The sequence below is a fragment of the Phalaenopsis equestris genome, unplaced genomic scaffold, assembly GCF_001263595.1.
Source record: "Phalaenopsis equestris unplaced genomic scaffold, ASM126359v1 Scaffold000352, whole genome shotgun sequence".
NCBI lineage: Eukaryota > Viridiplantae > Streptophyta > Magnoliopsida > Asparagales > Orchidaceae > Phalaenopsis > Phalaenopsis equestris.
The window spans coordinates 503,977-529,353 of NW_018164794.1; the positions used below are offsets into that span (position 1 = coordinate 503,977).

Consider the following 25,377-nt stretch of genomic DNA (forward strand, 5'->3'; position numbering starts at 1 on the left):
ATCACCGAGACAACTAGTTAGACTCACCAGCCTAGCTAGCCTCCTCACAATCCTCCAAACTATTAAAACATAAAAGTCAAGACTGACATTAATAATGTACATATACCACATCCTCAGTATTTATCTGTCTATATCCATGTCTCAATCTTTTCATTGAGGCACTAGCATGTATTTTAATATTTTCTTGAAGGTATACAAGAGGCGAAGAAAGATATTCATTCTAGAGTTAATAGGACAGAAAAATAATAATAATAATAATTATAATAACAATTTCTGAAATATGGTTGAACAGACTCGGATGGGCTAATTAAATAATTTAGTAGTTAAATTGACCCAATTTATTTTTCACAGATGTTTATTCGCCACGTTACCACCGGCAAAGTAGTCCTGTCCGTTGATCAAGTCCTCCTTTAGTTTCTTGGTGATATTTTATCATCTTTATCTCCATGAGGTGAGGGTAGTTGGGAGAAGACTCTTTTGTTTTCTTTTCTAATTGCGTGCTTGAATTTGGTGAATTGAGGTCACTTCATTACCTACCTACCTCCTATCTTTCCTTTCCTACGCCGCTCTTTGGCTTCTACATTTCCAATAAGATTTCCAGTTTCATTTGGACTTTGCATTTGCATATATACCACTCAATCCCCTATTTTAATTTACATTTCTAAAACCTTTTTTAAGAAATATACATTTATACTATCCAAATCTTTCATATAACATAAAACATACTACCATATTTAACTTGGAAAAAATGAAATGAATATTTTCATGCAAAAGTAAGATGGTATGTACATAAATTCTGGATGCTATATATGTAAATACATAAGTATTGAGTGATACGTAATTGAATTTTCCTTTTTTTATATTTCAACATGATGAAGTGCATGGCAATACTGTTATTTTTAGAAAAAGAATCAATATACTCCCCCTTTACATTTAGATCTGTTCATGGGATAAATTTGAAATACGAACAGATGAAAAGCATTTGCTACAAAAAAAAAAAAAAAAAAAATAGTTGATTGGAGATCACCGGTAATTTTCGCCAGCACTTAAATTCTGATTAAATAAGGCCGCCACTGGTACTAAACTAAGATTTAGAAACAAGCAGGCATCTGAAATTAACTTATTTTAAAAAATCAATAAACTCCACACAAAGGCAAGCCAACCATTTTGAGACCTAAATTTTCAGAAAGCTTCTAAGAATGGTAAGCACGATTTATGAAAAAAAAAACTCCACTTGTACATATTTTAAAGCAAAGCCAAGCCAAATTTTCCAAATAATTAATGTAACATTAAAAAAAAAAATTATACAAGACAACTACAATTATGTGATCAACTATTCCCATCCCAACAATGTACATCGACTAAATGTCTTTCATCCAACATCCAAACAATGGGAACCACATAAATATTGTCACAAGTTAGACTTCCTAAGCTGACAAATAAAATTAAATTAGTAGGGTTATGAGGTCATCTCTCAGCCCCTCCATTTCTTTTGCTTAACAACCTTTTTAGCTTTGCGCTTCTTGCCTCTGCTCGGCTCAGGAGGGTCGGTAAGCATTGGCTCAACAGGTTTAACCTTGCTGGCATTTCTGCTGGCTCGAGTTCTACGGATGCCAATGGAAACATCGCTCGTCGGTTCGAGGTCACCCTCTGAGAAACTCGCTGCAGGACCACCGCCATAGCTTGCGCTGGTCGTAGTTGGATCTCCCTTGCTCATTTCTGCCAAATTGCTGCACGAGATCGAAGACTCGACTCAATACAAATTGAATCGACGTGGTGGTTAGAATCATATACTGATGAATGAAGGTTACCTGCTGGTTTCGAATTTTTCTGATGGTCCAACTGGTTCTTCCTGGATTTGAGGATTCCCATTTGGGGGCTCTGAATCTGTATATAGTGAATGCAAAAGAAACAGGACTTAAAGCGTAAAAACGATGAAAATATAAACAAGGGGGGCCATCATGAAGCAAACAGACACACGGTCAATTGCTTAAAGGAGATGATTGTACATTCAATAGCGTGAATTCAAGTTATATATTTTGTGAGTTCCACTCACTATTCCGAAAACAGGGGGCTGCTTTCATGAAAACATGAGATGCGTAAAAGGGATGAAAATGATTGGATGTTTTGTATGGGTATAGGTGTAATAACCAACTAATATATATGATTTTTTAATTATAGCACCATAAGCCGCTCAGTAATGGTAAACAAAGAAACATATTAAATTTCAATAACTGAATAATTTACAATAACACATTAGAAATGCCACTACAAAATCAAGTCTTTGCCGAAGGAAATTCCACAAGTAGAATGGCTAAAAGGACAATTCAGTAAGGAGAACGAAAAATTTAAATATACCAGTGGTTGGGTGAGGATTGTTAAAAGCAGCATCAAGATCCACTTGCATAGAATTGATGGCCTGGAACTCCACTTGGTCACCAGAGTTTTTAGTTATGCTAGAACAAAAAAATAAAAACAAATGCCATTGTGAAATAATCAGCATTATTTTCAAATCAGGAGGAAGAAATGTTTTGTGCCTAAACATTAAGGAAAAAGTAGAAATTAAACATAAATGATGATAGAAGCTTTGCAAGCTAAAAGTGAATAACAAGTTTCTTTGAAGGGTAAATATATAATTTATATAATATTTATTTTAGCCATACAAATTCTCAACTTTCTTCATCTAGCTTGAGGCCAACATCACAATTTTATTTTGCATTTCTTAATAAGATTTAAAAATAAATCTTTCTCAAAAAAATATACCAAGTTTAAATAAACACGCATTCAATTTCAAGCTGAATTATTAAATTTAAGAAGAATTCAATCATTTGCCTTAAGAAATTTTCAAAATTTTTATTTAAAATTATTATAATTTTAACACAGTAACCAGCATCACATTTTCAGGTTAAGTCAGAAAGGTAAACTAAAAGCCCGCCATAACTATTTTAATAATAATAAAAGAACGTTATGATTTTGACATTATTACATTGAATTACTCCACAAAGTTGCTGCTTGTATTGATGAGTGTCATATAGATGGTGATTTAAAATCTTATATTGTTACACTATTAAAAGAGACCAAGCTTTTTAGTGGTTGGCATGTTCCCGCTTCTTTAAACAGCACAGTCAAAAAAATAAGCTTCTCACAATCTTTTTTTTTTTAAAAGGCTTCTCAAAAAATTTTGGCATCTTTTTTTTTTAAAAGGCTTCTCAAAAAATTTTGGCATAAGAAGAAACCTTAAACATATTGTGGTATATATTCATTTCATTTAAACTTAAATTTCATACAATTTTGCAGCTTTTATCCATATGGAATCCTTTAAATGATTTGCAAGCCAACCATCATAGAAGAGATGATTTTCCTTTAATTAGAAGCATGAAAACGATGGTATCAAGGCCGTTATATAGCTTCGGTTACTATTGTTAAGAAAATAGCATGAGCATCAAGAGCAAGACTTCCAGGGATTGATGGAAGTTTTGTGATTAATCAAGAGATACATGGATAATTAAGGTTAAGGAGAGATGGGTGGAGTCGGCAGGATCTCAAATTTGTTCCATTGATAGAAGACCTAATATTCCATGAGATGGATTGAATTGTTCGCATTAAAGAAAATTGGAAATTTTCATAGTTATATATGATATTATAAAGAAGTTTAGGGCAGGGAGAGGGAGAATTTTATGCAACTAAAAGAGGCTGATGGTTGGGAGAGAATCCCCTTAATGCTGCAATTTAACTGAAGGGGGTTTTTATGGACATTTTACAAGGATTTTAGAATAACTAAAATAAAGAGTAAAACAGAAGGGAGACAGGCATACTAAATAAACCACACTTTGATGCAAAAAGATACCAGATAAAAGGCACGATAAGAAAGCCTTCTTAAATATAAAGAAAATCCTATCAAGGTTTTGTGGGGATTGCAAACAATGTTTAAGTTCCAACCAAACAAACTATTCCACACCAAAGAACTTTTTATAGCTACCATGCTTCACTGAAATTTCCATATTTCTCTGTAAGAAGCAACAAATGGTGTACCTTGGTTCTGCAGGGGTAATACTCTCAAGCTGTAAAGTCTCATTTTCTGGAATCACATCTCCTGAAGAAAAATGAAAACATAGAAATAACAGTTAATTTGATAATAAGGGCTAAGGTGTGTTAAATGAATTCCATACTAAAGTACTATGAGTAATCACCATTATTCTTGTCAGCTATTGAAGCAAAAACAAGAGAATCCTCCGGAGCTGAAATACCGCCAATCTGCTCTTCGGATGGCAAAGTCATTTCATCATTCTTCACACAATTAGTCCATGTCAGTATCTTGAAAACAGCTACAAAATCCAAAAATATCAATTCTATCGATTCAAGATCATGAGAGGAAGCAAATATCTGCAGTCCATCCATCTATTGAAGCAAACATAACAAACATGATTTACCTTGGGTGCCTCCAGTGACTCTTTAAATACATCTTGGGGTTGCAAAATGGCTCCTACAGAAATGCTAGTATCTGCCTCCATCAATTGGTCAGGCCCAGCAGCATTTCCATCTTGTATCACAAGAGATTTATGTGAAAAATTGTCTCCACCAGACGCATCACCAAATAGAAAGTATATGAATAACAATTTAGAACGTAGAAAACTCCAAGTTATACCTTGAACTTCATTGAAACATTTTTCAACTGCAGATGGTATTGTAGAAGCTTCATGTACAGAAAGCCTGGAGAGTAACTTAGAATGATCCAACTTAGAAAACGCTTGTTCATTATCCAATGAATTCAGATAAGTCCTTTGATTTTCTTCCAAGTTAGAAGATCCAATGGCAAGGTAATCCCTTTTCTTAAGCTACATGCAGATTTACACAAAGACGTGTTGATAATGAATTAAAAATGAATAGGAGCGACTATGTAAATTCTCTGCAACATGCTCATGATTTCACAATAAAAGGAGAATTTTCAAAAAAAAGATTTATATAGTATTCATATTATAATATATTTTCAGACTGCAATGGAAAATTTTAAAATTCGTTCCCCAAGATGGTCACTTTCATCTTCTGACTAGAATAAGTCACGTAGCATCAATAAAATGGCCATAATATCTGGAAGGTTGCTAGAAAGCTTAACACCAAAAATAGGTTAACAAACATCCAAAATTAATTTAAGCCCTCCAACTTTTACAGCAATTTTTAACAAATTGATTTACATCTTAGTTGGCCTGTTACAATCTAGAAAAGAAGCATCATGCAAACAAAAAAATAGAAGCATGCACGCATTAACATGATTTTCTTCGTGATCACAATTTTTTTCACAAATAAGTGGGGTTGACTGAATCAATCCTCATTCATCATTAATTATCGTTGATTGCAAAAGCTGTTAAGCTTTATTTTTTGCAAATCTTTTGCACAAATTCTAACCATATTTCCTTTAGCATTCCTCTTTTACTTCCTAGTTGATGCTACACAGTATCTCAAGTCTTACACACAATAGAATCTGTAACAACCCAAAAAAATTTCAAACCTCACTTCAACTTATCAATGAAATTTCCTATTAAATGGCATTGCGTCCATCAATGAAGGGATTTATTTTTTGAGAACCAAAACAATTAATGAGGATCATTATCTTAAATGCATCATTTATCTAAAGTTGTCAATGATTCATGGTTTAAAAATTGGAAATCTGCTCTGGTTCTCTCATTTCCTTGCAAATAGTTTTTCCCCAAATATCAGTACTACCTTTCATGATGCATGTTGGCCTGTTTGGTTACTCTGGCTCTGCTGTAATTTCAATGTAGACCTCGTTGTAGAGTGTATCTTTAATTCACTCCAAGATTTCTGTTATGAAAAAAAAAAGGACCTACAATTCTTCTTTAATATTTATGGTGGAGTTCATATCATCATGTTCAATATAAGAGGAATTTGAAGAGAAGAACTCGATAGGAATTCCCAATGAGGTTAAAATATTTTGGGAAATTTTGCTTGTAAGAAAACAATGAAAAAATAAAAAAACATTAACAATGTTGATGTTTGAAACAATAAAATGATGCATTGATAATAATGAGGATGATGCTACTTCAACGCAGAGCCAAGTTACGGTGTGTTATAATTGGAATGTATACTCAAATTTGTAGCATTAAATCAACAAATCAGTGGTTATATCTATAGTAACACTCCTGTGTTTCTCTTATCCTAAAATTAAAGTTGTATAAATCTTCTTTATAAATCTTCTTTAAGATTTATGTTATAGCAAAGCTCAGATCATCATGTTCTAAATAAGAGGAATTTCAGGAAGAGCACCAAACAGGAGGCCCTAAGAAAGATAAAAACATTGTAAATTTTGCTTGTAGAAAACCCTTGAAAGAACAGTGTAGAAAGCGATAAGAATTTGGAATCCGTAAAACAATTTGATAGGAAAAATGCTACATTAATATTGATACGGTTGCAGCCACTCTCTATCAAATGTAAGCAATCTAATACGACAGCATACATATATATTCATGCAAAATACAAAGATTCAAGAGTAAATTGTCTGAATAATGTTGAATGGTAAAAAATAGAAAGAAGACATAACCATGTGAAAAGCAATGGATATCCAAAGAGGGCTAAACCAAAATAATTTGAGAAAATATAGAAATACAACAGATCTACATTTCATTCACACAAATAGAATATAAGCTATTTCACAGATACAGCTAAATCAAATTCCATTTTGATGGCAATAAGTAAATAAATAAGTATTGAGTAAAAGAAAAATCTAAAAATCAAGTCTCGTACTTGAACGATAATATCGCATCCAAAAAAATGTATAAGTTTCCACTCCAGAAGAAAAAATTTATATTTAATAAGTAAATTTTTTCTACAAAATCATTGACTTTCTATTTATAAATGTAAGAAAGCAGCAAAAAGTAATTAAAAAAAATCAAAATTCAGATAAAATTAAATTTTTGAAACATGAATTTAAGATTGTGCGGCTAATGCTTGCTTAAGTTGTAACTATAACCTATTACGGCTCCCAAAATTTAACCTTGACCAAATTAACAGAGAAGTCCACCAACTTATCAAGCCATTACTTAATTTAGATCTTCACTTCACATTTTAACTCCATTATTAAAGAAATTTGAAGGAACATTTGAACTGAACTAGCCGCTCAACAAAATTGAATGCATTTGGAATCAACTTGGCAGGTTGCCTTATCAACAACTTCCACTCTACCTTTCAATCAAAAAATAGAATCAAGAATTAAAAAATAAAAATAAATTAACAATTGTCCCCTAAAGAGATACCAATCATTTTCTAAAACATCTTATTTGATCATCTAATATTTTGGAAACCCATTTTTTTGCCTTGAGAAAGATACTGGTGAAAAATGAAATAAAATTTGGCCATTAAAGAGATTGTAACATTACTAAAAGACTAGTTCCATCATTAAGACTAACTGGAAGTCCCATTTAAAACTATTCCTACTCATTTCATTAGGCATCTTCTTTGCATGCATCACAATTTGTTTTATTAGTCACAGATCAGATGCATAGGCTGCATGCTTACTATAATTAATAGGATTGTTCAGCATAATGAAAATAGAGACGGTTGTGATTATTTGTAAGTGCTTAGGGCTGTACATATATCATAGTTTATCTCTACTATGAATTTGCTAACACTACATCTACAAAAGACTGCACATCAAACCCTCAGAGCTACACTCTATAATTATATGAAAGCTAAAACCTTCTGTATATATACTAAATTTATGTATTAAAATGATTATTTTTCTTAGTATCTTAAGGATTTTTTTTTATCTACTAAAGGAATTTTAAAACCTCTACTACTTTGTCACAATGTTTGTGTAGGAGGAATTTATAAGCGTTATTTATGCTCAATGAAATATGAAAGCTAAGCCCTTCTGTATATGTACCAAATTTATGTATTAAAATGATTATTTTTCTTAGCATCTTCAGGATTTCTTTAATCTACTAAAGGAATTTTAAAACCTCTCCTACTTTGTCACAATGTTTATGTAGGAGGAATTTATCAGGCTTATTTATGCTCAATGATATTTAAAATCTAGCTTATGAAATGATTATGTGAATCAAGAATAGAATTTATAAGGACCAATGGATGGCGTGTAATTGATGGATGGATTCTATAATTATGGTTTGAATTTAGACGCCCTAATTATTGTTTTGATTAAGATAAACTTCATGTTTTGAATTTAGACGCCCAATTGTTGCTGTGTTGAAATATTTATTAAATATGGATCAAGGTGTAGCCTGGATAATAATATTATGATCATGTTAGGGTTGTGACAAAGGAAACCGCCTATTAGGAAAGGATAATTTGTACAACCTCAGGATTACAGAAGCCTCCAAGTTTGCAAGAAAGGTCATAACAAGAAAATACGATTGGAGGAAGAGGCATGAAGAAGGGCATTTTGCAGAATGCCGCAAGAGGAAGAGCCATTGCTCATAGAATGGGGAAGTAGTGGAAGAGAAAATAGATGAAGGGCATAGGAAAAGATTTCTACATTAACAAGCTACCTTACCACCATAATAATGGTATAAAATTCAGAAATATCTCACATATTCTTATTAAGTTGTTCCATAAATACCTCTGATGTAGAAATCAAATGACTTCCAAAATTGCCGGCACTACTCAAACGTGAAGGTGTCGTCATAAGGCCATTGGTGCTGAAGGAAGGAGATCTCCATGGAGGCAACGATTGCATGTAAGATTTAGCCATCTCAATTGGTGAACCAACATCTTCCTCCAAAGGCTGCAAAACACATTTAACTCCAAATAAATGCAAAGGAAAAATTTAAATACGTTTTACCATCACTGCTTATTTGTTGATAATTAAAAACTGGCAGCAACTGTGTTCATCAAATGCACTTTAAACCTATAACAACTATAGACCATTAAAGGGAGATATCGCAAAGCATCAACAAGACAAAGAATAAGTACTAACAATTTGATTCATGAGCGTGTTCGAAATGGAAGTCCCATAACTTTGATCATATGTAGAACTAGGAGACAGTTTTTTCTCTTCAAACCATTTCTTTGCCTCCATAACAGCTTTGTTGCGAAGATCAGAAAAAACTGCTTCCTGGGTATAAAATCGTGGAGAAAAGGGAGATAAACTTCTGGAAGAGAAATTGGATATTCCATAGAGATTCCTGTCATGGTTCAAATTTGGCGCCGCATTTTGCGTTCCCTCACCGATTTCTATAGAATTTGTGTATGGTACCCGTGATTGAATTATCTCAACCAGTTTGTTGCATTCGTCTCTGGTAAAAAACATTGAGAAGAAGCACTAGTTTAGTACATGAAATTGTCCATAAGACTGAAAAAGAAGGAAACTTGTATGCACTTATTCTCTAATAGTTAGGAAAATATGCAATTCAACACGGCTCATATTCTACATGAAAAAAAGAAGCTAATATTTTAGGCGAAAGAGCAAAGCATGTCAATAGCTGTGTAACAGCAAATAAGCAGATGCTTCATCCAGCCAGTTGCATGGATTATAAGAAAAGAACAATTGTCTAATACAGCAATAGTTTAATCAACAGAAGCATTGAACTCATAAAAATATTAGACCAATAATATGGAATTAGTTTCCATCATGCTAATATACATCATACATGTTCAAAAAACATAAACAAAATTAGGATATTAATAATTCGTTCATATAAATAGAAGTGCTTTGAATATATTTTTCTCCTGCACATCCCTGGGAAAGGTCTTCAATGAAGAAAATTATATGAGCATAACAAAGATAAACACTGAAGAAAAGTACTTCTATACCTGAAGTGCTAAAAACCTGATATAAATACACAATGTACTTTAAGCTACCTCGTAAAAGTCTCCTGCATAAGCAACTGCTCAATAACAAGCTTTGTTTCGCTTTTTGGAATAATGGCTAGTGCCTCCATATTTATATCTGCCTCACATTCTCTCTGCCCAAAAAGATAATAAAGAAATTTAGCATTTTTTTAAGAAGAACAAGATAATGGTAATGGTATTAAAGAAAAGAGGAGAGAAGCACAAAACCAAAAGAAAAAAATTATAGCAAAGGTTGGGTACATATTAAAGAGCTTTTTGGTGATTAATGAGAAAAAAACTTACAATTTTAAAGGCGGCTAAATCATCAGAGCGCAATTGATCCTCATGCTCATCTGCAATTGAAAGGAGGCTAATTAGAAAAGCCTTTGTTTTTTTAGCTAGTTGGCCTGAAAATTCTAGAGTTATTTTATATTATTTCTCCAGCATGTGATTCATGCATAATAACCATAGAAGTGCTAAAAGTGAGATGCTATGGGTACTGTAGACAACCCTTGGAGAAATTGTTTTGCAATGATGAAATCTCCTCTAAATTTCGTTTTCTTTTAATGAAAATAGCCAGAACCTCAAACTCCGACTAAAATGGAGATCAAACAGCAAATGCACAAATTTGGTCAAGTTAACTAACAGATAGTGCTATGGATCGTGTCATGCTTTAGTAATAGGCCATCAAGGCATAGATATCAAATAAAGATAAACAACAGTAAAAATAATGATAAGCTGTAAGAATACAGAGCATCAGGTACAATGCCACTTCTCCGCTACCCACATTAGCTGTCTCATATTCCAACCTTTTGGCTCCCACTATTTCCATTGTGCTGCCATATGCCTCCAACTGTTTCCAGTTCCAGTATTGAACCCTCACCACCATTGATTAACAGCTGCCATTCTATCGTCTCTCTATTTAAGATAATTTTTTACCATTTTTGTTAGATTCCCATTGCAATTATGTAATAGGAATTATGGAGGAATTTATACTGCAAATATTAATCTAAGTATGTTATGTTGAGTAATTTTTGTATAGGTTTTGCGTGATTTCTAATTTTAGATCTTTTACAGCATATAAATAGGATTCCTGAGGGTTGTAAAAACAATATTGAGCAACAAATATTGAAAATATAAATCTACATTTCCTCTCTTTTATGTGTGTGCTTGTTAGAAGTATTATTCAAATGCTTCACAAGTGTGAGGTAGACACATGGCATGATTCTTCACTTTAGGACAATTCTATCACGGTTTCTGTCTCTTAAAATCAGACAATCATTGATTTTATGTGTGTAATTAATATCTTTACTAAGGGCCTATCTTATTTACAAAAAAATAGGGGTATTGCATTCTGAAGGCTTGGGTTTTGCAAAATTTGGGTGTTTCGTTTGAGAAAATTGGAATGTAATGTAAAATTACAATGAATTTCAAAAGCAATTTTTTGTTCATTTTCGGTCTATTTCAAATAGCCGAATTTAGGCAAATTCCAAATTTATTGCGAACTAAGCCCATTTGTGCCGCCATTGTAGCCATAGCAACGACCCTTGCGTCGCTGCTGCCGACACTATCAACACTGTCAACCGTTGCGCACCACATTAGCCGACAACCACTAGCCTGTCACCCACCATAATTACTCCACCGCTAACCTCCACTAGGACGATATCACCACCAACAGCCACTCAAGAGTTTTACGCTATATTTGTAGCATACCCACCAAAACACAAAATTACAAATTTATGCATTTGCAATGTATTCATCCAAACAAACATATTTGCTTTTCAATACGTTTCATTTATTTTTAACTAAATTTCTTTTACACTACATTCTTTTCAGCAAATCAAATAGCCCCTATGCCACTACGTGAGATATGGACTGGTTTCCTTTTTGAAGAAGAACTTGTTACTAAAATCTTATTTCGTTCTTCTTTTATGGTGAAATTTAATACCATTCGACAATAGTAAAATTAACTTTTGAAATGAACAATGCATATTTGCTATCCTCAAATTAAAATATGTACAAAACTGTGTACAAGCATTACTATTGAGTTTAAAGAATTGTACACAATATTGTACACCATCAAAAACTGAATTAAATTTCTAAAAAATATATATATGTATGGTTGTGTAAAACCCTTAATTTAAGTTTATAGGCGTGTATACAATTGTGTACGGCAAAAAAATTGAAAAAAATAACCAAACAACACTTGTAAACCGTTGTGTAAGATTTTGAAATTGAGTTTAATGGTCTATACACAACTATGTACAACAGAGAAACTAAAAAATAATATTGCCCACAAAAGACATATACACGACCTTTAATTAAGTTTGAAGGGCTACACACAATTGTGCAACACCAAAAATAATAACTTACCAAAAAAACATATGTACACGCTATGTTCAACCCTTAATTTGAGCTTAGTGGATTCTACAAAAAAATATGCGCATCACAAGAAGATAGGGAAACTTGAGAAAAACTCAACACACTCATTCACATCCCTTAATCTGAGTTTAGAAGATTGCACATTTTTTGTAGAAATCAAAATTTGAACTGGCCAGAAAATACCCGTACACAGCCATGCAATAAGCCCAAGTCTTCCTAGGTCTACCTCTGTCATTCTTAACATAAGTTGAATCTAAAACATCTACTCTCCTAATTGGAAAATCAGATGGTCGACACTTAATGTGACCAAACCATCTAAAGACGACTTTCTCTAATTTTGTCCGTCAAATGAGCTACACCAACCCTATCACGGATATATTCATTTTGCATTTTGTCTCTAAGTGTAAAGCCACTCATCCACCTAATCATTCTCATCTCGGCAACACTTAACTTAGTATTATGCATCTCTTTTAAAGGCCAACATTCAGCGTCACCATCTTATAAAATTTTCCTTCCAGTCTAAGCGGTACTTTTCTATCACACCAAAAGGCCTGAACCATTCCTCCCCTTCAACCAACCAACTTGAATTCTACTATTAACACCCCATCTATATCACCATCGATTTAAACAACAGACCCGAGATATCTAAATCGTTCACACCTTTTAATAATTTGATCAACTAAAGTTACACTTCTGTCACTAGAGGTACTACTACTAATAAAATTACATTTCATATATTCTGTTTTAGTTCTACTCAAATGAAGACCTTTAGACTCCAATGTAGACCTCCATAATTCAAGTTTTTCATGGGCTTTTTCTCTCGTTTTATCCATGAGAAGGATATCATCAGCAAAAAACATACACCAAGGTACATCCTCCTATAAATATCCAGTAAGACCATTGATAACTAAAACAAAAAGATATGGGCTTAAAGCTGGTCCCTGATGTAATCCAACAGAAATAGGAAAATATTTGGTCAATCCTCCTTGAATTCGAACACAAGTAACAACTCTAGTATACATATCTTTAATGACTTGAATTTAAGTCAAATCAACACCTTTCTTCTCAAGAACTCTCCAAAGGATATCTCTTAGAACCTTATCGGGAGCTTTTTCTAAATCAATAAAAATCAAATGTCAATTTTCCTTATTATCTCTGAACTTCTCGATCAAACTTCTCAATAAATAGCTTCTATGGTATACCTGCCCGACATAAATCTAAATTGATTATGAGAAATCTTTGTAAGATGTCTTACCCTATGTTCATTACCCTCTCCCATAATTTTAAAGTATGACACATCAACTTAATTCCTCTATAATTTGCACACTTCTGTGCATCTCTTTATTCTTAAAAATGAGGACCAAAATACTCTTCCTCCACTCTCAGACATCTTTTTAGTTTTTAAAATAATATTAACACATCTAACATGTGCACTTAAGCTTTTACAAATGTAACATTTATCAATGCCATTTTTATACTTCAATTGGGTTATCATCGGGTCCTACAGATTTTTCACCCTTGGGTTTCTTTAAAGTCTCCTCAACTTCTTTTTTACTAATGTGATGGTAAAAATGAAACGTTTTATTATTATTAATCATATTAAGATCACTAAGGTCGATCGTATTTTCAGAAACTTCATGTATTTTCAGGATCGTATTTTCAGAAACTTCATTAAAAAATTTATCGAAATAACTCGCCCGCCTATGTTGAATATTTTTTTAAGAAAAGCACTTTTTGATTTTCATCTTTAATACACTTTACTTGAGTTAAAACTTTACTTTTATTTTCTCTTTGTTTGGCTAGATTATTATACATATATTTTTCACCCTCCTTAGTATATAATCTATTATAAATATCACTAAAGGCAGAATTTTTAGTTTCTCAAATTGTTCTTTTAGATTCCCAACGGGTCATTTTATATTCTTCCCACTTCTCTAAGCTTCTACATTTAAACTAATTTTTATAGCATAACTTTTTATATTTTATCTTTTCTTACACATTATTATTCCACCACCAACTATTTTTATTTAAAAAAAATTTTTCTTTTGATTCTTTTAGTGCATCTTTTACTACTTGTTTAACAGTGTTTGTTACTTTATCACACATGACATTTTATCACACATAGCATTTACTTCATCATGAACATTCTAAATTTTGAAATCTTGAATTGTACTCATAAATATAATTATATATGTGTCTTTTAAGTTCCCCCATCTAATTTTACGATGATGAGTCATAGTATTATTTATTTTACAACTCTTCATCTTAAAATCTAGAATTAATAAACGATGTTGGGCACTTAAATCCTCACTTGGAATGACCTTACAATCTTTACAATCTTGACGATCTCTTCTTCTCATACAAAAATAATCAATTTGTGTTTTATTAGATCCATTCTTATAAAAAATAAGATGCTCATCTCTTTTCTTGAATAAAGTATTAGTAATAACAAAATCATACGCTTAAAAAAAATCTAAAATAGCTCTACCTTCTTCATTAGTCACTCCTGAATTGAAGCCACCATGAATATTTCCAAAATCTTCTACCACACTACCGACATGTTCATTTAAATTTCCTCCAATAAAAATTTTTTTCTTCAAGAGGTATCATTTGATTAAGTCTTCTGAGTCATTCTAGAATTTATCTTTAGATCCTATATCTATACCCACTTGAGAAGCATAAGTACTTATAATATTAAAAATTTTAGTATCAATGATGATCTCAAGGGCTATAATTCTATCTCCAACTCTATTAATTTTTACAACATTATCTTTCAAACTCTTATCTATAATTACACCTACACCATTTCTATTGCGACTTTTACCAGAATACCAAAGTTTAAAACCTAAGTTATCAATTTCCTTAGTCTTTTCTCCAACTCATTTAGTTTCTTGAATACATTAAATATTAATCTTTCTATGAATCATAATATCAACTAATTCCATTAATTTACCATTGAGAGTATCTATATTTTAAAATTCTATCATAATATAATTTCATTAATTTTATGGACTAACTTCTTTACCCGCATCCATCCGTAATGTGAGAAACCTTGCTTATTTAACACTACACCCGGGCGCTGGTGTAGCGGCCTGACCCTTGCACATTTCACTGTGTTCAGGCTATACAGCGCGTCGCTTCCAGGGGACGCCCTCGCAAAAAATCAAGTCTATGATCTAGTCTATGATCTTGAAAGAAAAAGATAAAAAAATGAAGTTTATAATATTATGAAAGAAAAAGATGAAAATTATAACAAAAAATCAAATCTAAAATCTTGTTAACTTATTCGGAGTTAAAGTTGGTTATGAATGAGTCTATAAGAATAAAAAAAAGGTAGTATATTTTAGTGTTATGCATGTAAATACATAGAATGAGACAACTTTCAACTTAGAAGAAGACAACTTTCAACTTAAAAACGTTGAATAGAAAACACACATTTCACTTGGGAATGTTGAATGGAAAACACACTTTAACACTAACATTTTATTGTGACTCAACCAAGATTTTATTATGTAGGTAGAATAAAAAATATGAGTCGACAGCTTTCAGCCATCAACTTATTTCCATATTTTTTATTTATAGTAATTTTTAATAATTAAAATATTCTCTAAAGTATTTGATTAATTATAAATTAAATATAATCATTTATTGTCAATTTTATTTTTATAATTTTCCCCTCTATCTCCAATTTAAAGGTATTTTTGGTTAATTTTTGTGATTTCTCTAGGCAAATATATCATTTTTTAAAGTTAATTAGGGTTTTTTAGCATTAATTAATTTAGAAATCTCTAATATTTATTTATTAGACGCGGCAAACCGTCATCCTCGGCAGCTCCGAAGTTCACGCGGCGGTCTCATATTCGATGTGCTTTCCACGTTGTCATCCGAGCTGGCCCGCTGTTCGGCCTCCTTCATATGAATCGTTCAGCAGTCCAATTTGATCAACGCCGTTCATTTTTTATGCACAAAATGAACGGCAATGGTTCATCGTCCCTACGAAACAATTAACCGACTATATTTCATGATCAAATAGTAATATCTCCCTTGATTCTCCATAGAACCTCACGAGATTCGTTTCTAAAACTTCATCGAACCAAGGAGAACAAATCCATACGGCTACTTAAACATGATGTGCATATTTCTTTCACAAAAGACCAAATCCAAGGCTATTTTTAGGGTTTTAGAACCATACATTTGCCCAAGAGGTGTGACCTCAATTGGGTTTATCAAACATGATAGCCTTGACCTTACGCAGCTCCTCCTTAGCTCAATTTGATTTGAAATCGGGTCTAGGTATGAGTTAGGTGAAATTGTCTCACAGTTTGGTCTTGAGCTAGGTTAGCAGAGTCGACGTGGCTTAATTTTGATTGGGAATGTCTTTGTAAAGCTTAGGGAAGCTTTTGGAAGAGTTATTTTGAAGTTTTGGTAGGGTTTATGTCATACCTGAAATTTGTCATGGATTTCGATGACAAAATTAGGGTTTCATGGTCATGGAGGAGGCTTGAAAGTAGGGTGAATTTCTTATATGGATCAAGGGCAAGGTTTTTTGTGTAGAGGGTCAGAGGTCTAAGGCACTGGTTAGGAAATTCTCTCCCCTTCTTAAGCTCTCGGGTTTGGGCTTGGATATGGCCAAAGCTGGCCTAGGGAGAATCCCTTGACTCCTCTGAAGTGTTTTCAGAGATCAGGGAGAGGAGTTATGGAGGCAATTTCTCTCCTTGGAAGTTTTGTCAAAGTTGGCTCCAATGGAGTAAAGGAGAAAAAATCCATGGCATGGAGGCATTGAAGGAGGGAGGAGGGAGGAGGGAGGAGGTGGCGTGGTTGAGCTTGGCAGAAGTTCTCCTTGACCAAAGCATGAAGAGACTTGGGTCACTTGGACCAGGGTGCCACGTATGAGGGGGGTAGGTAGTCATAATTTCACTTGTCCTTTCTTCTTTTTCTTTATTTCTCTTTTTGGTTTTATTTGGAATATGGGTAGGGTGTGGGTCATGTAACCTGATAGGTTATTCTAGGTCATGGATGACCCGTTGTTAGACGGGGTATCAACCTAAGCCTAATGGATTTTAAATTCTTTCTTTTAATTAATTAATTGATTAATTAATTAGGAGAATGAAAAGTTGATCATGTTGACTGTGTTGACCATGAGTTGGCCATAGTTGTTTAGGGTTGACCATTTGACCTAGGTTGGCTATCAAACCAATACTGACCATTTAGACCATAGGTTAACCAATTGGACCATGAGTTGATGTATTGAATTATGGGTAAACAAGAACGATCAATTTGACCATATGAGGATTGGGTTGACCATAGGGTCAATGGATTGGTCATATGATTCAAGATTGACCATGTTGATCAAGAGTTGACCAGAATGGTCAGGTTGAACATATGGTAATGTGTTGACCATAGGGTCAATGGATTGGTCATATGATCCAGGATTGACCATGTTAACCAAGAGTTGACCAGAATGGTCAGGTTGACCATATGGTGATGTGTTGACCATAGGGTTAATGGATTGATCATATGGTCCTGTGTTGAAGTTGTTGATCAAGGGTTAACCATATGGACTCATCCAGGTCAAGATAGGGTTAAGGTTAAGTTTCATTTGATTTGACTCCACTAAAGATGTGTATGTTTGCCCCTGATAGTCAATTCAGGCACTTACCAATTCAGGCACTTACCTTTTCAAAACCCTAAACCCACTCAGCCAAAGAGTTGAGGGCTTGAGCTTGTGTAGATAGTAGGGATAAATCCTCACAAAAGTGAGGTCAACAAACATCTTTTTAGTTTTTAAAATAATATTAAAGAGTTTAGAAAATCAAGAAACTCTTAAATCTCCTAAATATATTCACACTTAATTGGGATATCATCAGATCCTATTGATTCTCCATCCTTTGTTCTCTTTAAAGTCTATTCAACTTCTTTTTTACAAATGCGACGGTAAAAATAAAATATTTTATTATTATTAATGATGTTAAGAGCACTAAGGTTGATTGCATTTTCAAAAACTTCATTGAAAAGTTTATCAAAATAGTCATCTACTTATTTTGAATATCTTCTAAGAAAAACACTTCTTTATTTACATCTTTAATACACTTTGCTTGGATTAAATCTTAACATTTCTTTTATCTTTTTTTTGGCTAGTTTATGCATACATTTTTACCCACTTTAGCATTTAATCTATCACAAAGATCACTGAAACAAATTTTTAGCGCTAAAAATTATTCTCTTAGACTCTCTACGGGTCATCTTATATTTTTTTTTTCCAATTATATAAGGTTTTACATTTAAACTAATTTTTATTCTTATATTTTATCTTTTCTTGTACATTATTATTTAAACAACAATTATTTTTATTTATAGAAATTTTTCTTTTTAATTCTCCCAAATACATTTTTTTATCATTTGTTTAATAGTGTTTGTTACATTATCCTACATAAAATTTGTATTTTCGTAAAAATCACAAATTTTAAAAGCTTGAAGTTTACTCATAAAAATAATTTTATTTGTCTTTTGGGAACTCCATCTAATTCTATGACAATGATTCCTAGTATTTTTTATCTTACAACTCTTTATCTTAAAATTCAAAAATTAATAATCGATGCTGAGTACTTAAATTTTCATTTAAAATGACCTTACAGTATTTACATTCTAGACAATCTCTTCTTCTCATAAGAAAATAATCAATTGTGTTTTATTAAATTATTTCTTATAAGTAATAATATGTTTATCTCTTTCTTTAAAAAAAGCATTACAAATAACAAAGTCATGCGCTACAGCAAAATCTAATATGGTTCTACCTTCTTTATTAATCACTCCAAAAAAATAGCCACCATGAATATTTCTAAAATGTTCTATCACTCTATTAACATGTTCATTTAATTCTCCTCCAATAAATTTTTTTTCTTCAAGAGGTATCATTTGTATTAATTCTTCCTGGTCATTCCAGATTTTTTTTTTTTGAAACCTATATTTAAACCTACTTGAAGAGCATAAGCACTTATAACATTAAAAATTTTAGTATCAACAACAACTTAAGAGCTATAATTCAATCTCAAATTCTATTAATATTTACAGCATTATCTTTCAAACTTTTATCTATAATTATACATGCATTATTTCTAGTGTAGCTCCTACCTGAATATCAAAATTTAAAATCTAAATTATCAATCTCCTTAGCATTTTCTCCAACTCATTTAGTTTCTTAAACACATAAGTTATTTATCTTTCTATGAACCATAATATGAAATAATTTTATTAATTTACATGTGAGAGTATCTATATTCCAGAATTATATCCAAATATTAGTTTCTTTGACTAACTTCTTTAACCGCATATGTGTGTAATGTGGGAACCATTGCTTAATTAACAGTACACCAAGGCGTCGGCATAGCTGCCCTTGCGTACTTTTCATTGTATTTAAATCAACAGTGTGTCGCATCCAGATGACGCATTAGCATTTACACAAAGATTTAAAAAATTCATGTCATAATTTTTCGACAAATTTTATGTTGATTGTCGACTACCTCACAACACTTCACTTTTTACATTTGGGGCTTGGGACCCGGCAAAGACATTGTTAAACAAAGATGTAAATTAATGCATTTTTGTATACAAAATTGCATATTTGCATAAAAATTTAATTTCATTTGTGTTAAAATATGATCTTTCTTAAAATATAATTTTGAATTGGTTCTAGTATCAAATGAACACTTCAATGTCCAAAACCCTAAAAAATTGAGATTGAAATGTGAATGTAGAAACATAGTGGCAATGATGAGAAGCACGGCCCTGCAAGGGAGGAATGGGTGCACGCAGTGACCTTTGGACTAAAGTTAGAGTTTTTTTAGGCAAAACACAAATTTTAGTAACAAAGTTTAGTTTGACGAAGGAGAATGATCGATAATAGTTAAAAATCGGTCTTTTTCACCATGGCCATCTTCGCTCTTACAGGCTCTCAATCGCCAAATGAAGTTCTTCGCAAAAATTAGGGTTGCGGAGGACGCTTCAACTCATCGAAAATCCCATCTTTAATAAAATTCCTGATGCATCTGAAACATAGTGGCAATGATGAGAAGCACGGCCCTGCAAGGGAGGAATGGGTGCACGCAGTGACCTTTGGACTAAAGTTAGAGTTTTTTAGGCAAAACACAAATTTTAGTAACAAAGTTTAGTTTGACGAAGGAGAATGATCGATAATAGTTAAAAATCGGTCTTTTTCACCATGGCCATCTTCGCTCTTACAGGCTCTCAATCGCCAAATGAAGTTCTTCGCAAAAATTAGGGTTGCGGAGGACGCTTCAACTCATCGAAAATCCCATCTTTAATAAAATTCCTGATGCATCTCAATTTAGCAGGCTCTTCTCAAGCAAGGATTAGAGCTGAGGTTTGGACTTAGGTTTAGGCATGGCTACTCGCCTACTAATCACTTCAGACGTAAGAAAACATGCGATGTCTGCCCCTTCGTTCACCTAGGCAGAGGAAGCGTTTCATAACGATATGAAGCCTAGTAACATAAAACAGGGTATATGATGCGAAAAAACACTGCCAAACATAGCAAATCGAACGAAATATTGGTCGCCGTGAAATATTGGTCGCCGTGAAAATCAAAAGTGAAAATCAAAATATAAATATGCCTAGAAATCATACGCAGAAAACCTAGAAACATAATTGCCGCCCTCTCGGCTGAAAGGCAGAGAAAGGATACTCACTGGGATCATAGTCGGAGTACTCGTCGGAATTGGAATAGCACTCCGACGGGGACGGACTGCGGTTTTCAGGGCCTAGGACGGACAAGAACAACTTTCCGAAGCCGGAAATGAGACCCCTGAGCCAACCAAGACTTCTTCCGGTTTGCGCTTCTGGCACTCGATGTGGTATCAGCGCCGTAGAGGATGGCGGTCGGCTGTAAGGCGAGAACGACGGTAGTAACCGGCGGCGGCCGCGGATAACCTTCCCGCCGGATCCCAACTCCTCTCGCTCCTCGCAAAGGAGGCCGGAAGCCATCTCCCAGGATGAGTACGACGAGATTGAGGCAAGGGATTTTGAGAACACAGACCTGACTTCAAAGAAATTGCGGGGATATGGATTTTAGATTTAAACTTTCAAGATTAAAATAGTCTGACTAATCATGCTTATATTTAATAAATTTGAACTATGGTTTTCTGTGGGAGCATGTGCCCTTAGAGAGATTGTTGAAACCCTCTAGGGTTTCTTTGAATGGCTAGAATTTTCACTTTGATTTGATAGAATTTTTTTTCTTTTTTTTTTTTTTCTCTTGAAAAAATACTTTGATTTCTTCTCTGTTTTGTTTTATACCGAGTTTTTTTTTAGGTTTGGGGCTTTGTCTCTTCTTTTCGTCATGGAGTTTTTTTTCCCTCATCTTTCCTCTCTTCATCTCAATCTACGTTGGCTTTTGTGTTAGCTTTAAGCTGAAAAAGATTAATTTCTTCTAATCTTGTTAGTTCTACCGGGGCCGTAATTTATTTTATCTTCCTCACACGGATGATAAGGTTGTTTTCTCGGATGAGGAGGTTGATATTGGATCTAAACAATGGGATCTTGCATTTGTTGGTTAAGTTTTATGCAGAATATTTGGAAATTAAAAGACTCAGTTGAGATTTTTTCTTTAACTAGGGTTATTTCTGATTAAATTTACTTGCTTTAAGGATTTTGAGATGTTTTTCCTCGTAGTCCTTGGTTTATTGGAGGTAAATCATTTATTTTGAAAAATGGACTTGATTTTCGGCATCTTCATGAAGATTTCAAGAAAATTCTCATATGGGTAAAATTTACTAATTTTTCTTTGTTTTGTTAGTCAGAAAGTGGTATTTCAAAAATTGCTAGCAAGATTAGTGTTTCTTTTCCAGTTGATCCTTTGACAGCAAAGGGTTCTAGGCTATCGTTTGCTAGAGTTAAAGTTTAAAATAATATTGGCTCTCATTCGCCTTAATCTATTACTATTGTTTTTAAGAATAAAGAAATTATTATTCTTATGGCTTACGAATGGAAGTCAGTGCCATGCAATACTTGTTCTACTTTCTCTCATCATCCTTCTAACTGTCCTAAAATTTCTTCTTTACTTGCTAATGTTATTCCTACGTTAAGAAGAAGAAATTGAAATAGAATAAATACTTTTGAAAATTTGAAGAATTGTAGTAAATGTATTAATACTATTTGGTCTTCTCATGGTCCCAATAATTTTCTTAACTCTTCTATTTTAGAGTTTAATGTTGCTACTTTTGTTTTATCAAGTAAAAATGAGTCTTCTGATGATATTTGGTCTTATTGGATGTAAATATCTCTCATCATCTTTCAAATGATCTTATTGGAGGTATTAATACTTTGGTTTCTCATAATGTGAACACTTCTAACAATTTGGTTTCTCATAACGTGGTCACTTCTAATAATTTGGTTTCTCATAATGTTTCTATGCATACGTGTTCTACTTCTAATGCTCCTGTTAGAAGTAAGAAAGATAAATCTAAATGCTCTACTATTCATGGTTTCCTACTTTTCTCTTTTTGTTTTTTCTGGTTGTTATTATGTTTCTTTCAAAATTGGTCGTTTGGAATGTTCGTGAGTTTAATAGTGAAACTCGGCTTGTAGATTGTAAAATTTCTTTCAAGTTTTTAATTTTGATCTTATTTGTCTCTTAGAGACAAAGTTAAACTCTTCTTTTATTTCTGATCCTATTATTTTAAATCATTACAACTTTTTTTTAAATGAGGGTAATGTTCATAATTTTGACATTTCTGATTGTGGTAGGATCTGTATTAAATGAAATAAAGATTTCTTGAATCTCTATGTTATTATTTTAGGTGCTTAATTTATTCATTGTCAAGTTTCTGTCTTTTCCTCTGTTAATTTTTTTCATCAATGTTATATATGTTGATAATAATGTGTATATAAGGAAAAGATTATGGAATTCTATTATTTATGTTGCAAAAAATATGACTTCTCCTTGGATTATTATTTAATTGAATTTGAAGAATTGGGGAAAAAGTGGGAGGGGTTCCTCTATTTCCTTCTAAGCTTTATGATTTCAATAACTGCATTTCTAGCTCTGGCCTTATTGAATTACAAAAATCTTTCTATTATTTTAGTTTGTATAATAAAAAATTAAATTATCTTGTTAGATGTCTTCTTGATAAAGTTTTTATAATGCTAATCGGATGAACATTTTTCCTTATTCTTTTTATAAAGTTTTAAATGCTTACTCCTTTGATCATTATCCTATTTTGTTATCTTTGCGAAGTTCTTACAAAGTGTATTGTAGATTTATGTATAAGAATTATCAGAGCGTTTGGCCAAATTTTTTAAATATTGTTAATACTGCTTGGAAGATTCTCGTTAAAGGTGATCTTATTTTTTCTATTTTCAATAAACTTTGTAGTGCTAAAATGGCTTTCAAGGGTTGGAATTGGAATTCTTCTAATGTTATATCCAAACATATTGTTGATATTAAAGATAAACAAAATAATATTATGGTTCAGTTAGTGAATTTACCTCTCTCTAATGTTCTTCTGGATCAAGCTTTTTTGGTTCAAAAGAAATTTTCTAATGTTATTTATTGTGATTACAAATGGGCAAAGTAAGAGCTGAATGCTCTTGGTTATCTAAAGGGGAAGATGATGCTAAATTTTTAAATAAGAAAGATAATATTTGGCAAAATTCTAATTTTATAAGGAAGTTTTGGTTAATGAGAATTATATTCAAAAACATGAAAAGATTGTTAAAAAAGTATTACTTTTTACTCTTATTTGATTAATGTTCTTGTTTTTAAAGATCATCTTTTGGGGGACACTTTTTTTATTAATTATTATGTCTCTAAAGATGATAGGTCTTTATCGAATCAAAGGTATAGTGATGAAGATATTAAGAAGGTTTTCTTTTCTATTGGCTTTAATACAACTCCTGGACCAGATGGTTTCACTTTAATATTTTTTAAAGATGCTTGATATATTGTTGGTAATAAATGTATTTCTGTCATTAATTTTTTTTACTGCCTCTAAACTTCCCAAATGGGTGATGTATTATGCTATTTTGCTTATTCCTAAGAGTACTAACTAATACTAATTCTTTTTGTAACCATTGTCTGATCTCTTTATGCAATACTTTTTATAAGGTTCTTTCTATTATGTTGGCTGGCAGACTAAAATCATTCATCCTCCACAAGCTGCTTTTATTAATAGTCATGCTACGCTGACAATATCATTTTAGCAAATGAACTTCTTTATGGTTTTAATTATTGCCATTGTATAAATATATTTTGTGCTAAAATTTATATTCATAAACCTTTTGATATATTTAATAGAGATTTTTTGTTAAAATGATTACATGGGATTGATTTTCCTAGAATGATTGTTAATTGTTGTGTGTATTTCTGATGTTTATTTCTATGTTATTATTAATAGTGATTTAAAAAGTTATTTTTCTTCTTCTTCAGGTTTGAGGCAAGGTTGTATTCTTTCTCCTTATCTTTTTTTTATTATTGTGGATTTTGTTTTTGTTAGGCTTCAAAATCAATTGGATGATAATTGTAATGCTAATTTTGTTAAACATTTGATTTATGCTTATGATATTTTTTATTTTTAGTAAGATTGATCCTAGTCATATTAATTTTATTTCTAAGACTTTTAGTAAGTTTTTTAAAGCTTCTAATCTTCAAAATTTTTCTAAATCTATCATTACTTTTTCTAAAAGCGTCGATAATAATCTCCAAAATTTATGTAGTTTATGTGGCTTTACTTTTAAAGTTTTGCATTATTACCATCAAACCTTCTATATTGGTTATCACTGACTGTCATAAGCTTAATGAAAAGATTTATTTGTAGCTAACTAGTTGGAAGAAAAAACTATTATATGTTGCTAGTCGTTTTCGACTTATTAAATTTACCATTTGAAGTTACCTTTACTATTGGTTTTATTTTTATTTATTACCTATTGGCTTAAGGAAACAAATTTCTTCTTTGATTTCTAAATTTCTTCTTAATATTGATGAAAAGAAAAAACTTCATACTATTTCTTGGAACAAAATTACTCTTCTTAAACATTTGGGTGGTTTAGGTTATTCTGCTTTCGATAACATTAATGTTCTATGCAAAATTAAAATCATGCAAAAATATTATAATTATTTAACTTACTTAAGAGATTGGCTTTTTAATCATTATGGTTCTTTTTGGTATAACGCCAACTATA

The 25,377-nt window shown here is 32.2% G+C and overlaps 1 protein-coding gene across 2 annotated transcripts; it reads right to left on the reverse strand.

The window, feature by feature from the left end:
- Window positions 1–1,305: 1,305 nt before the first annotated feature.
- On the reverse strand, window positions 1,306–21,318 carry LOC110026142 (protein KAKU4-like). Of its 2 annotated transcripts, none has more exons than XM_020726969.1 (12): window positions 20,889–21,318; window positions 10,105–10,154; window positions 9,832–9,935; window positions 8,948–9,266; window positions 8,591–8,755; window positions 4,646–4,835; window positions 4,431–4,540; window positions 4,191–4,287; window positions 4,033–4,093; window positions 2,359–2,456; window positions 1,812–1,881; window positions 1,306–1,730 (listed from the first exon to the last, which is right to left on the reverse strand). In XM_020726969.1, exons 1-12 carry the CDS (start codon window positions 21,181–21,183, stop codon window positions 1,475–1,477), a joined length of 1,815 nt encoding a protein of 604 aa, XP_020582628.1. In that variant the 5' UTR covers window positions 21,184–21,318; the 3' UTR covers window positions 1,306–1,474. The 2 variants fall into 2 exon arrangements, with proteins under 2 accessions (XP_020582628.1, XP_020582627.1); XM_020726968.1 differs by having other exon boundaries at window positions 1,812–1,887; window positions 20,889–21,293.
- Window positions 21,319–25,377: the final 4,059 nt, after the last annotated feature.